The sequence below is a fragment of the Corylus avellana genome, chromosome ca11 (genome assembly GCF_901000735.1).
Source record: "Corylus avellana chromosome ca11, CavTom2PMs-1.0".
Classification (NCBI taxonomy): Eukaryota; Viridiplantae; Streptophyta; class Magnoliopsida; order Fagales; family Betulaceae; genus Corylus; species Corylus avellana.
In genome coordinates, this window is record NC_081551.1 from 8,113,726 (window position 1) to 8,129,212 (window position 15,487).

The 15,487-nt window shown below is 36.0% G+C and overlaps 1 protein-coding gene across 1 annotated transcript; it reads left to right on the plus strand.

Annotated features, from left to right (window-relative positions):
• Window positions 1-212: 212 nt before the first annotated feature.
• LOC132166688 (cytochrome P450 71D8-like) lies at window positions 213-10,016 on the plus strand. The gene is made up of 2 exons (XM_059577551.1): window positions 213-1,106; window positions 9,125-10,016. The coding sequence occupies exons 1-2, from the start codon at window positions 213-215 to the stop codon at window positions 9,740-9,742; spliced, it is 1,512 nt and encodes a 503-aa protein (XP_059433534.1). The 3' UTR covers window positions 9,743-10,016.
• Window positions 10,017-15,487: the final 5,471 nt, after the last annotated feature.

Genomic DNA, 15,487 nt, shown 5'->3' on the forward strand with positions numbered 1-15,487 from the left:
AAAAGTGGACTTAATTAGGCCTTTACCAAACAAGTCCTTCATTCTTGAACTACCCTATGAACTTAGTTTTCAAACCTAACATATTAATGATCTAACAGCTTTGATTCGGTCATCTTGCACACAAAACTTACCAATCTAGTGCAGCTCCAAAGATATATAGATATATTGTTCCTGCAGCTGTGAATACAAAAGCTACTCCCTAAGAAAAGAGGATGCTCCAAGATCTCTCATTTCCTCTACTTACTTGTTTCTTCTTCCTCTTCATCCTGCTTAATATTTGGACGAAATCTAAAGCCAAATGCCAAAACCATAAGTTGCCCCCAGGGCCATGGAAACTGCCTCTTATTGGGAACTTGCACCAACTGGCTTCTTCTTCATCACAACCACATCATTTCTTGGGAGACTTGGCCAAGAAACATGGACCCATCATGAAATTGCAGCTGGGTGAGGTGTCAGCTATAATCATTTCATCACCAAATTCAGCAAAAGAGTTGCTCAAGACACATGACACCATATTTGCAAATCAGCCTAGGATTCTTGCTGCTGAAGTTGTATCCTATGATTCTTTAGGTGTATTCTTTACTCCCTTTGGTGATTATTGGAGACAAATTCGAAAGATTTATGTCATGGAGCTCTTGAGTGCCATGCGTGTCCAGTCATTTAGAACAATAAGAGAAGAAGAGGTGTTGAATCTTATCAAATCCGTTTCTTTGTCTGGGGGACTTCCAATAAATCTAAGTGAGAAAGTCTTCTCCTTGATGAATAGAATAATTTCCAGGGCAGCATTTGGGAAGGAGTGCAAATATGAAAATGAGTTGATATATTTGCTTAAGGAAGCTAATAGTCTTACAGGAGTCTTTAACTTGTTTGATGTGTTCCCTTCACTAAAGTTTCTTAGTTTCCTTACTTCATTGGAGAAAATACGCAAAAATTTGGACAAGATTCTGGATGACATAATCAAGGACAAGATGCAAACAAGTGCTGCCACTTTAGCCAGCAATGACGACTCAGGTGGTAATGATGTTGTTGATGTGCTTCTGGAACACTGGGGGACAAGCGAGCTTGACTCTAATATGGGGAGAAACCACATCAAAGCTATCACTCTGGTATGCAACTAAAATCTTCAAATTTATTACCCACATTTTTTTTTCTCCTTTTTCTCTCCCCTTTTTCTTTCTATAAAACACAGAAACTCTTTATGCTTTACTTGATTTTGACTTTTAGGCCCCGTTTGGTTCTTGAAATAGGCCCTGAAATGAAATGATTATTTTTATGGAACAATCATTATTTTGTCTGGTAGGTACTCATTTCTATGAATAGCTATTCACATGGGAATAACTATTCCCTTGCAAAGAGGAATACATATTCCACATACCAAATGAGTTAGATTTCAGTATTTAATTTTACAAATTTAAGACCTGAGTTTATAATCAATCAATTTGAGACTTTCACCTATTTTTCCATCCAATAAATAACAAAAGTAAGGAAAAAGTCCACACAAACCCCTTAAATATTCAACTAATAGACAATGTTCCCTCAAATTCTTAAAAATTGTCAATGTTCCCTAATGACAAAAATACCGTTTATAAAAATAAAAATAAAAATTGAAAAAGAAACTAGGAAAAAGTTCACATCCTCCTGAAACTAACATTTAATTGGCAATATTCCACTAAATTTAGATCACGACAATGTTGTCCAAACTACAAAAAAAAACTTGTTAATGTCCATCTAACGACAAATTACCCTTAATAAAAATTTAAAAAAGTAAAAAAACAAAACACCCTGAAGGTAGCCAAACCACCCCCAACACCTAGGGGTGGTGGCTGGACCACCCCCAGGTCGTCTTCTTCTCCAAGTTGACAAAGTTTTGTCCACTTATTGTCTCCAAGCTTGCAAAAGGCAAGCCCAAAGTTTAGCCTCTTGGTAGTGTAAATCACAAAAACTATGTTGTGGTCACAGTGAGAAGGTCGAGAAGATAGAACCACCTTGACAATAAAGTTTAGCCTCAATGGTCATGGGGATAGTTCAGCCACCTTTAAAATATGGTTAAAGGAGGTGGCAGAATCACCCTTGGCTATTTGGGAATTGTTCGGTCACCCCCATTGCCTTGGGAGTAGTTTGTCCACCCCCTGTTTTTTTTTTAAAAAAAAAACAAATAGAATATATATGAGTATTCTTTTCATATTAAAAAAAAATTAAGATCATTTTTGTCTTTCTGCTGACCTTAAGTGGGAGACAACGGCAATTTTTGGTAATTTGAAGGCGATATTGTCACAATCTAAAATTTAGAGGGACATTGTGAATTGAGTGATACTTTAAGGAGGGCATGTGGACTTTTCCACAAAATAATATAAAAAATAATAGGGATAAATGCATAATCAGTCCCTGTGGTTGGCCTTAATTACAAAACACTTCTTGTGGTTTCAAAATGAACTCAAAGGTCCTTAGGGTATGCAAAAAAAAAACGATTTAGTCGCTGTAGTCAAATTCTATTAAAAAATTTAACAGATTCCGTTAGTTGTCACGTCACCACCAATGAAATGGTGACACGTGTTGCTCTTAATAAAAAATATATAAATATATTAAATATATAAAAGTAAAAAAAAAACTAAAAAATAATTTTTTTTTTTTAAAAAACCTACACGGTGTTCTCTCTTCCCCAATTTCATCGTTCACTCCTCCCCCTTTTCATCTTTGTCTCTTCCCCCATTTCATCTCTCTTCCCTCTCCCCTCACCAACGGCCGGCAACAAAGACCATGCTGCCGAGTACTACTGACGACGAGCCAGCCACATCTCCGACGTCGAGCTAAACCCACTTTTTTTGGATGAATTAAACTCACTTTTTTTCTTCTTCAACAAAGGTGAGAGGATAAGAAGAGCTAAGGAAATTGAAACGACTTCTTTTCTTCTTCAGCAAAGCCACAATTAATTCAAATATGATAGGGAGCTTCCTTTCCACAAAGAAAATATCAACAACCCATTTGAAACAGAGAATAACCCATGAAAAATTTGAGAACCCATGAAAAAATTGAGAACGAAAAAAATGTAATAGACAAGAAGACTGGGTCGGTGAGGGTCTTCGGCGTGGTAGAATAGGTTGTCGCACAGTGAGAAAGGCCGACGGGGGTGGTCGTCGTTGCATAGGGAGAAATTTTGGGGGCCGGAGAATATGTGTTTGGGAAGAAAATTGAGGGAAATGAGAAAATGGGTCTAGGGGAAAGGATTGATGATGAAATGGGGGAAGAGAGAACATTGTGTAGTTTTTTTTTTTTTTTTTACTTTTATATATTTAATATATTTATATTTTTTTTATTAAGAGCAACATGTGTCACCATTTTATTGGTGATGACATGGCAACTAACGGAATCTGTTAAATTTTTTAACGAAATTTGACTACAAGTACTAAATCGTTTTTTTGGCATACCCCAAGGACCTCTGAGTTCATTTTGATACCACATGGAGTGTTTTGTAATTTAGGCCAACCATAGGGACTTATTTTTTATTTATCCCAAAATAATATTATACATCTCTTATAAAAATTTTAAATATATATGTAAAAACACGAGTATAGTGTTCTAACCCCAAATTAACAATCGCAAGCAATATATATATATATATGTTAGAACAGTTTCTGGTACGGTGTGAACATGTTCTACGAGCCCTTGAACCTGAAATGACAAACAAGGAAAACACGAAGAGAAAGCGCCCGGTATTGAGCGTAATCTCCCTCCTATGCTTAAATGAGATCTCTGAGAAAGTGTGTATAAGCTGTAGAATAATTCAACATAGCCTTGATATCTGGTGTCTCGCCTATTTATAGGCTGAACAGTTTACTTGGAATGAAGTTCCTTGAACGGAGAGGTTTATTCGGACTAGAGTTCTTATGTTATCTCATTTGGGTCTTCTAGCTATCCTCCTTCTCTTTGGTATTATTCACGTAGCCAAATTTGAATTGGGAACGGTTGTTGTATAAGGACTCTAATACTATCCTCGTGGTATTGGATAATTATGACAAGAGTTTCTAATCCAGTATGAGTTAACCATTGAATACTGGGAGTCCGAATGGATTGAGATGTCTGACTGTAATGACAAACTATTCTCGGGAAGCGAAGAGAATGATATCCTCGGGAAGTCCATTCCCGGGGGGTATCATTCATGGACTACCAGGCTTCGGTGATATTTGCCGTCGTCTTTTATGGGCCAGATCTTCATAAACTATAAAGTCCGCTTGTTGAGGCTCGGTTCATGATCTTGTTGTTGGGCTGTGGGCTTTCAGGTTACCACGCCCACATAGGAGGGATTTATTCCCAACAATATATATATATATATAAATTGCAATATGGTATTAAAAGATCACAACCATAAAAAGATTCATACATCCACAACACAAAGATTTGTTAACGAATTGGAAAACCCATTGAACAAATCAAAGGAAAAAACCACTCTGGGGTAGCCAAACCCGTGAAATCACTATATGAAGAACAATATTATAGACAGTAGAAAATACTTACAAACTCTTGCAACTTTCTAGACTCTGTAAGACAACAAGCTCCCCCCTTGCCTCATAGTTGACAATCTTCATGGAGTGCATCTCCTTACCAATCCATCGATAGACTTCTTTGCGGATGAACAATGTGTAAGGTTGTGATTTGAAATCAACAACGAAACCTCAAGTGGTGGAAAGCTTCAATCTTTTTAGGAAACCTCACTTGGTACAACAATGATGAAGCATGGAAGAAAGCTTCACAAACATCAAGAGGGAGAAAGCATTGACGGCTATCAACCAAAACCCTCTTGGATCACAACAGAGAAGTAATGAACGTTCTCTAGAGACTCTCCCTTTGTATTTTCGTGCTTAGAGATTTAGGTTTCCCAAATGAACATCATATTCTTTATATAGGAAGAGAAATGGCAAAACTGAAATAAAGCTTAAAAGTTGTTTGGAGAAACAAACTAGTTAGGGTATCTTGGCCATAAATTTTTCTCTCGACCTCCAAATGAGGCAAACTCAATGGCTTTGGAAAGATTGTTACCCGATCTACAACTTTGTCTCTCACGAGCTTTTTCAAATTCAGATGTTTGCTCTGTCAAAAATGGCTCACAAGTTGCTGTAGAAATCAATTTCGTCTTAACAGGAATTTAGTCACGTTAAAACAGAAATTGGGCACTAACTTACTGCTAGGAGCATTGGAAGCGCTTCTTAATAGGAAAATCATTCCCAAGTGATCCAATGACTTCCAAGTGATGCCCAAGTGATGTTCAGGTGCCGGATGATTCTAGAACACTTTCGTAAACATGTCCAAAGCTTTTCTAAGAGCAATGCAAAGAGAAATCATGGAAGAAAACCAATAAAAGCAAGTTATCAAAGAAACAATTCTTTATGTCATGACGGGCATCCAGCAGAACATCCAATGGGGAAGGAAACAATTCTGCACATCATGACAAGCTTCCAACGGCGAAGTTAGTAGCTTCGAGTTACGTTCCCGTCTTAATGTGACATCTAACGGGGAAGGCAAGAGTTTCACGTTGCGTTCCTGTCTTGAGATGGCATCCAATAGGGAATGTAGTAACTCTGCGTCACCTTCTCGTCTAAACGGAGTATCAAACAAGACTTCTCGAAACCACCAATGCATTTCACGTCACATTCCCGCTTTGATGGGACATCCAACAGGACTTTCCGAGAGTACCAATAAACCTCTTGTCATGTTCCTATTTTTATAGGACATCTAATGGGAAATACCAAAAACCTCTTTCAACTTACATTCTTCACCTTAACACTTGATGAAGATGAAAAGGGTTAGAAGAAAATTTTTGTAAATCAAATAAAAAAATTTTCTAAAACCTAACAATATATATATTTGGATCACGCAGCCGAGGTTATGAAATGGTTGGGTTATCCAATCATAGTTGAGGTTGGGTGTATGACCCTACCACGATGGATAGGCAACCCAATCATGGTTGCAGTTGGGAAACCAACACATTACCACAACTAGGTCATGCCTAGCCACAATGGTTAAGTGAGAGCCCAATCAATGTGGTTGGGTCATACCCATCCTCTGTGGTAGTTGGTGCCATCTGTAGAAACTCGACTACAGTTTCTTGATAAAAGACCAAATAACAAATACGTGATCTAAAAGTGTATGCAACAATGATAGTTCTACATCCAATCCATCTGGTATAGGTACATCTTAGGAAGGGCGTATCATTGCTTTTGAGGCCCACCTCCTACGACTCGCCCAAAACATGGATGCTTTAGCATAGTAAAACTAGAAGTACTACAACACCTCCAACTTTAGCCACTCTCACATGAACCCTTTCCCCTATGATGACCATGAGACTCGACCAACCAGAGCAAAATCTACGTGGCAAGATAAGGGAAGAGTGAATGTAGGTAGGGACGAAGGAGGTCGCCCCTGCACCAAAAGGAGCCAATCTCCCATTTGCTAGGCCACCAATGGGAGGGAGTCTTAATGAATGTGCAGCTTGACGGCTTACAAGCCAAAATATGATGAGATGGTACATAGGATAAAAGGGAAGCAGCTGCAATGGAGGACTTGATCAAAAATGCTAATCTTCCCTTTATGGCGGCGGTCATGGAGATTCTCTTACCCCACAAATTCAAGGTCCTGCAAATGAACGTCTTCAATGCATCTAAGGATACCATCGTGCACATTGAGATGTACAAGGCCCACATAATTCTTCATGGGATCTCGAATGAGATAGCCTGTAGAGTCTTTGCCTCCACATTAAAAGAAGCAACACAAAGATGGTTTGAGAACTTGCAACCGAATTCTATTTGATAGTCTGAACACTTTTACAAGTTGTTCTTTACCCAATTTATTTATCGCCGAAAGCTTCAAATATTGACAGCCTACCTTTTGACCATCAAACAAAAATAAACCAAGTCTTTAAAAGATTTCATGGCTCGGTTTAGTGAGAAGTTGACAATTGATGATCAAGACGAGATAATTATCTTGGTCGCACTCCTCGGAGGAGTCTGGCCACAAAGCTTGTTCATGGCGGAATTAGCCTGGAAGACACCAACGACACTCCAAGAATTCATGGATAAAGCAAAAAAGTTCATGAACACAGAAGACACCATTAGGGCTTTTATAGAGCAAACTCAGAAAGAGAGATAGAGAACAGATGGTAAGAGAAAGAGACCCTTTAAACTGACAGGCAAGAAACCAATAGATGTCTTCACCAACAAAAAGATCGCCGAAGGTATAACCAACAAAGACCAAGGTCGTACCCCACATGGTCATCCAATTTCACCCCTCTAAATACCCTTGTGTTGGAGGTACCAATGTACATCTAAGATGATCTAAGTTTGAATTGGCCAGGAAAGTTGAAGTCCCATCTGGAGTCACCAGGACCATGGTCATGATACCAAAGATTGCTATAATTTACATTGGCAACTGGAAACCTTGATCATGTAAGGCAAACTCTTAAGGTTATTCACATGATATCAACGACAAAGACCGAGCCAATAAAGAAGGGATGATGAAGGGAAGATAACAACACATGGCTGGTGGATGTGGAAGACAGCTTATAAAAAAGGGGTCAAAGGCAGGTAAAAGTTTCTTCTTGGACTTTTAGTCCCTCATTACTAATCCTTACCTTTCATTTTCACCAATATACTAACTTAGGCATGAGAGGTTCTTCATGGGACATCAACGATAAAAACCGAGCCAATAAAGAAGGGAAGATAACGCCACATGGCCAATGGATGTGGAAGACAACTTATAAAAGAGGGGTCAAAGGCAAGTAAGAGTTCCTTCTTGGACTTTTAGTCCCTCATTACTAATCCTTACCTCTCATTTTCACCAATATACTTAGGCATGAGAGATACTTTTTGCTGACCCATTTCGACAAGCTCTTGTGTCATCTCAGTTTCTTTGTAGATACCTCAGAGAGCTACTTCAATTGTCAATCAATTGTTCGGACAATCCTCCCATCACGGTAACACAAAACAAACTATGAAAAATGATAATAAGCGATTGTTTTTATTCAACCATGTAGTCCCATCTTTATACAAAATATGATTGTAAGGATAAGGACTCCCAACTCTCCCTAAGAAATTCATCTTTCTTAGCCTCCTAAACTAACTCAGCTCCTACATCATGGCTATGCCCTTCACGATGAAAGATCATGGTGAACATCATTTCTTCTAGGGTATCTAATGCGGTACGAGGTTGTGGATTCAAAAAGACAAACAACACAAAATCACAACTCTTTCCAAAACTCAAGAATTCAACTAAGGAATTTAGGCAAAATAGGAGAATGCTCAACAACTAAGTATTTCTTATTAGAAAAGTGATAAAAGTTCAAAATTTATGTTTTAGGTCATTCATAGCATGTATTTATAGTAAACAAACTCCTAAACCTAGTAGAATTCTTAAATAAGTCGGTTTAACAAAATTGCCGCACCTCGTTCGAATGGGATCACCTATTCATTCGAACGAGTATGTGATACACTAAAGAAAACTCAAAATTTCACCACTTGTTCAAATGAAATATCGAACGAAATAGCGAATGAATGCTATTGTTACTCCCCTGATCATCTCATTCGCAATCTCGTTTGAATGAGCGCTACTGTAAGTTTCCTTGGTCATCTGGTTCAAAGTCTCATCCAAATGAGATAGTGAACGAGCCTTTTTGAGCTCTTCCTGTAGCCTCATGTATCAACTCATTTGAAAAAGAGTTAGGATTCATTCGAACGCCCTTTATTTCAACACCCTTTTTGCTCTAGCTTGTTTGAATGGTTTGCTCCAGTTTTTTTCACCAACTCAAATGTTGTTTGACCTACATTAGTATCCAAGCTAAAATGCCTTCACTACAATCAAAGAATCCTACTGATCTACCCCTTTGCCTTTTTTAATATTTTTTATTTTTTATGTTAGGCAGCTCATTTTTTTTTTTTAGGCTACTGTGGAAGAATCTTGGGTTGGTCGGTCAATATACCAATTCCATATAGACCCAAAAAAAGGGTTGGTTTGGTTTGGTATCCGACATTATCTTTTTTTATTAGATTTTATTTGCTTTATGTTTCTTAATTGTACTATTTCTCAAATCATAAATATGCATGTCGTTGCGATCTTGTAATTCAATATCCTTTTTCAGGAGGTCATCTTTGCAGGAAGTGAGACTTCAGCAACTACAATAGAATGGGCAATGTCAGAATTGTTGAGAAATCCAAGAGTGTTGGAGAAGGCACAAGCTGTAGTGAGGCGAGTCCTTGGGGGGAGTGAGAACATTGACGAGACAGATATTCAAAAACTAGATTACTTGAAATTAGTTGTTAAAGAAACTCTGCGATTACACCCTCCTGTTGCCTTAATCCCAAGAGAATCAAGTGAAAAGCGTGAACTTAGTGGGTATATGATTCCAAGCAACACAAAAGTATTCATTAATGTTTGGGCCATTGGTAGAGATCCCGAATATTGGATTGATGCTGATTGCTTTCGCCCAGAGAGGTTCAACAATTCTTGTATTGATTTTAAAGATATAAACTTCGAATACATTCCTTTTGGAGGTGGTAAGAGGATATGTCCAGGCATATCATTTGCTTTAGCTGCCATTGAACTTACTCTTTCTCAGTTGTTGTATCACTTCAACTGGAAACTCCCCAATGAGATCAAACCAGAAGAACTTGACATGTCTGAGCTTCTCGGATTGGCTTGTAAGAGAAGGAATGATTTGTGCCTAGTTGCCACTCCTTGGATGTCTCCTCTTAGTTGAAGACAATGAATAAGGATGTCATACCTGCAATTGCATTGTATTGGCAATTGAATCTTTATGTTACAATTCTTGCTGTGTTAGTATTGGAATCTCTGCCTACCTCTCTCGGATTATTGAGAGTAGTATTGTGTTAGTCTTTACTTTTATGTAAGAATCCTAGTCCTAGTTCAAGTGGGACTATAAGTCTTAATCCTAGTCTAAGTTAGTGTTGTAGCCTCTATTTTAGTGCAACATTAGAATAAAGTATGGGCGGAGACTTATTCTATAAAATCAATGTTTGTGTTGTGAGGTCTTGACATCCCTCTAAAAGCCTCTATCTTTGTTCTTTATGGTAACCATATATTAGGAAGTTACATAGGACCAATCCTGCCAACATTGCAACTCAAGGTCCAGTTATGTTTGTGTTGTAAGGTCTTGAGGTCCTTTTAAAAAGCCTCTTACTTATTACCCCATTAATTGTATTGATGGTTTTTTTTTTTTTTTATGATTATATTTGCTAGATTTTGTTCATTTTTTGGGTATAGAATCATCCACATAAGATTCTTATGATTCTACTAAAGGAAATTAGACTCTAAGGTGAAGATGTCAAACTTGTTGAGACTTAGGAAGAGTATCACAATAAAAGATAAGTGGTTTAATCCAAAACCAAGCTAGTTCCTTGCAATTAGGTCATACTATAAAGTCTTAGGAAAAGGATCCTCTCCAGTCCAAAAGGATTGGAGAATATCCAGTTAAGGACTTGGATTTCTCTACAGAAATCCAAGGCTAAAAAGAAGACACGTCACTCTCTTAATAAAAAATAAAATAAAATAAAAAAACGTTTAACTCTGCAGATGTTAACTATGCACACGGTAAACTCAAAAACCAAGAAACATTAATGATGGAAAAGTTGAGGAATAGGAAAAGACAAACAAAGAAAAATGAAACAAAATATCTGTATGTGCAACTTCAAAGGAATAGGAAAAGACACACAAAGAAAAAGACAAAGCAATAGGAAAACAACAACAAAAAATATCTTTGAAGAAAAAGCAAGAACGTTTTTGTCATTCACTTAAGGTAACCTTCAAGTTCTTCTTTACTCTTTTTTTTTTTTTTTTGTGATTTTGTGTTTATTGGTTCTATTTCTACTAGTATAAAGATAACTTAGCCATTCTTGCATAAGCATTGATGGGTTGGAATTTGAAACCTTTAGATCACTTTTGATGTAGGATATTATTTGAATAATTATCTGTGAATATTATTAATTTATGAACACTTTGAATTAATGTGTTTGTTTGGTAATATAATTTCTTTTAGGGATAACAATATATGGATGTCTCACTCGAACATTTTGTATCTCCAAATGTGCCGGCAGAACTTACACCTTCAAAAGGCATGCAATTTGAATCAGATGAGAGTGCATATAGTTTTTATAATGAGTATGGAAGAATTGCAGGTTTTAGTATCAGAAAAGAGTTTGCGAATAAATGTAAAAAGACCAGAATAGTTACTTCAAGGAGATTAGTGTGCGAGAAGGAGGGAATTTGAGGTATGGACAAGCGAAATAGTAACATAAAAAGACCTCGAGCAGAAACAAGATGTGGATGCGATGCATGTTTAGTTATTGTGTATAATCGAGATAGTGGCAAATACATGATGAGTGACTTCATTGCTGAGCATAATCACAATCACAATCTCCATCTCTCAACAACTCTACACATGATGCCATCACAATGGAAAATGTCTACAACTCAAGTTATTGAGATTGATTTGGCATAGGAATCATGTTTAAGACTAAAGGATTATTATTAGCTTATAAGTAAGCAAGTTGGTGGAGATGATAACCTTGGTTTTACCAAGCAGGATCATAAGAACTATCTACGCAATAAGTGACAAAGAGCCTTGAAATTTGGGGAAGTTGCTAGTTTGGAAAGGTATTTTCGTCATCAACTTAAAAGAAAACCCTTCATATTATTATGCTTTTCAACTGGATGTTGAAGAGTTGATTACTAATATTTTTTGGGCTGATGCAAGAATGGTCATTGACTATAGCCATTTTGGTGATGTAATAACGTTTGATACAACATATAGCACAAATAAAGATGCAAGACCACTTGGTGTATTTTTGGGACTTAATCATCATAGAGAGACTGTTGTATTTGGAGTTGCACTGTTGTATGATGAAACAATTGAGTCTTTTGTATGGTTATTTGAGACTTTCCTAGAAACAATGTCTGAAAAGAAGCCAATTACTATTTTCACCAATCAAGATGCAGCAATGTCAGCTGTTCTTCAGATAGTGATGCCTGAAACGTATCAGTAGTTGGCACATGTGGCAAAATGCTAATAGGCACTTGGGCTATTTACATAAAGGTGGGTCCCGATTTAATAAAGATTTATTAGCATGTGTCTATGAGTATAATGATGAAGATGACTTTCTCTTTGCTTAGAATATCATGTTGATTGTTGGAAAAGTTTGATGCTCATGAAAATAAATGGCTAATAGATATATTTAAATTGAAGGAGAAATGGGCCTAAGTATATGTAAAGAGGACATTTATTGCATGAATCAAGAATACACAACTTAGTGGGAGATTCAACTGTGACTTGAATGATTGCTTACGTATTGATCTCAATATATTAGAATTCTTCACTAATTTTGAAAGAGTTGTCAAACAAAAATGTGACAAGGAGTTAGAAGCAGAATATAACTCTAGACAAAAATTACCAAGATTGAATCTCACAAACTCACCTATGCTAAATCAAGTAGCAAAAGTGTACACACCTAAGGTGTTTGAGTTATTTCAAAATGAAGTTGAAAAGGTACTGCCACTTTCCATTATAGACCACAATGAAAGTACATAGATATGTTGTTGGAGTTTTCAACGGACATGGACAATACAACATTATGTGGAATTCATTAGGTCAAACTTTGTCTTGCAGTTATAGAAAGTTTGAGACATTCGGTATATATTTTGTGCCAGCATGCTCTAAAAATTCTTGATGTGTGGGATATCAAGCTGATTTCTGATGGATATATTCTAAAGAGATGGAGAAGAGATGCAAAAGATGAGAATGAAAAACAATTCATGTAGAATGACATTGAGTTAGATACTCGATTAGGATATGCAGATAGGTATCGAGTTTTGTATCCTAAATATATTCAATTGGTAAATGAGGCATGTGAAATTGAAGAAGGCTTTAATATCCTAAACAAGACTGTTGCAGATTTGAAGAAAAGAATTTGTGACGCAAATAATTGCCAAGCTAATGCAGAAGAAGATAATATTAGGCTTTCAACCAATATTGTAGACAGAGAGGATCAACCATGTGTTTCAATCATGGTAGGGCCAAAAGGAATAAAGAAAAAGGAGAGTTATCGTAATAAGAAATGTTGACCTAAACCGTGGATAGAAAATATGAAGAAACCAAAAGAAAGCACATCAAAGAATCAAAAGGAAATCAGAATGTCAAAGGTAGTCTACTAAATTATTTTTATTGTCTTTCCATGTTCAACTTTGTTTTGATGTGATTATAGTATATTATTAATCTTATTAAACGCATACGATTTTTAGGGTATAGAAACACATGATTGCATGACACAAAAGAGCAATGAGGAAATCACATATAGTCATATTCCTAGCTTTACCCAAACATCTAGGGTAATATATTCATAAATAATATTTTTAATTTGATATTATTAATTACGAAGTTTCATAATTGACTTATTTAGTTGATTTAGTGATAAGCTTATCATAAATTCAATTATGCCTTATTTTCATTATGACCTTTTTTTATTATTATTATTATTATTATTATTATTATTCTCTAGATACTCTGTAGTTTCCCTAATCAAAACTTTCTACAAGAGGAACCAACTAAATAAGTTCAAAAATGAAGGTATATTACCTTTTTAACTCCTTGTCATTTTTTTTTTTTAAAGTGAATAACTTAGTTGATTTATTTATTTATTTTAATTCATCTGGAAGCAAAGGAAGGAGGAGGATGTGAGAACTAAATGTCGTTGGCAAAAAAAATTCAACATGCGCTCGGAGATGGAGTTTTTGTAGTTTAACAATTTAATCATTTTGTGTTACACTATATTTGGCTCTTGAATGTTAGATTACCTTATATTTGGCTCTTGAATTTAAGATGACAATATTTTTATTTTGTAGTGATTTTTGGATTACAATTTTTGCTTAAGATATAAAATTCATTTAGTTTCATGGCATTAGCTTTAGATATGTACTTTGCTTCAGATTTGTCAAAAAGGGAAAAACCTTGCTTTAGATATTGCTTCACGGTATTTGCTTAAGATATAAAATTCATGATGTGAGATGTGTTGATCAAATATTGGAATGAACAAGTATTTGAATTGGTTTGTAATTCCTCACCACCAATCGGTTTGGGTTTCTATTACCATAGCCACAATAATAGCCATCGTCTGTTTGGGTACATGATCCAGCTCAACAATAGCTACAACTCTGGAAGGAATTTTTCTTTTCACTGTGAAACGAGTATTTTATAGATTACTTCTTCAAAATCCAAAGGAAAATAAATCTGTAAGATAGCCTCCCCTCTCTATAAAACACAGTAGAAAAGGAAAGCTACAATAAAAATAGAATGATTGAATCTATTCCAAACAACTACCAAACAAAGGAATGGCAGACAGCACAATTCTCCAATCTAAAAGGAAAAATCAAATTCAAATCATCTTTGTATTTATCATGTATATGTGATAAGGAAATATATCTTTTAATACAAAACAACAATATTTCCATTCATTCTATTAACCACAACAAAATAGAAGAACCCAAAAAATAAAAGTTTCACCACTACCATACAGAGGAAAAAATAACCAAAAGCAACACAAGGATTCCGAAATAAGGAGAAAATTAGAATGACCCATGAATTACAAAAGTCCTAAAATGAAGAACCCAGAAAAAAAAATTGTCGCCTTAAAAAAACAATTGAAAAATTCAGCACCAAAAAGACGAGAAAATAAACAAAATCACACAATGATTTTGAAATGAGGAGAAAATTAGAACCCAGTGGAAAGGGGAAATCGCTGTTTCACAGCTGATCTTCTACGAGACCCATGAACTCTGAAAGTCAAAAAATAAGAACCCAGGAAAAAAAAAATTATTGTAGGCTCAAATTTGAAAAGAGGATTCGGATCCCGCACCAAATAGAGGAGAAAATAAACAAAATGAATACAATGATTTCTAAATTAAAAAAAATTAAAACCCATGAACTATGAAAGGGAAAAAAACAAAAAACAAAAGAACAACCAGAATTTTTAACTCCCGAATCAGTCCCTGCAGCTTTTTCTTCCCGCCTTTGCCACCATTGTCGAATCATAGTCAAGCTTCTCTTCTCGTAGACGTGGGTTGGTGAGGATCCGAATACAAAGGAGAGGAGGTAACTTTTTCTTTGCAGATGTGGGGATGGAAGATTTGAAGGGAACCATATCTCCAAAGTTTCTCTAACGGAAAATCATCGAGTGCAGGTTTCCATTTTGTTTTTTATGTTTAATTAAGAGAGTGACGTGTCTTCTTTCTGGTCATGGATTTCTGTAGAGAAATTCAAGCCCTTAACTGGGTATTCTCCGATCCAAAAATCATGTTAGCTTGGCACCTTGGCTTACGGTGATTATTTTTGGAACTATAAGCATGTACTGCTTTGGTGTTTTCTAACTTTTGACTTTGATACTCCTTCATGGCAGCACCCCTGGCTTGTGATTGAAGTAACACGTTAGAATATATA

What these genes read in the sequence shown, in the direction of transcription:
- LOC132166688 (XM_059577551.1), top strand. Translation starts at nt 213, where the DNA reads ATGCTCCAAGATCTCTCATTTCCTCTACTTACTTGTTTCTTCTTCCTC. An exon ending in ACATCAAAGCTATCACTCTG is followed by an intron (nt 1,107 to 9,124) that starts GTATGCAACTAA and finishes ATCCTTTTTCAG; the next exon opens with GAGGTCATCTTTGCAGGAAG.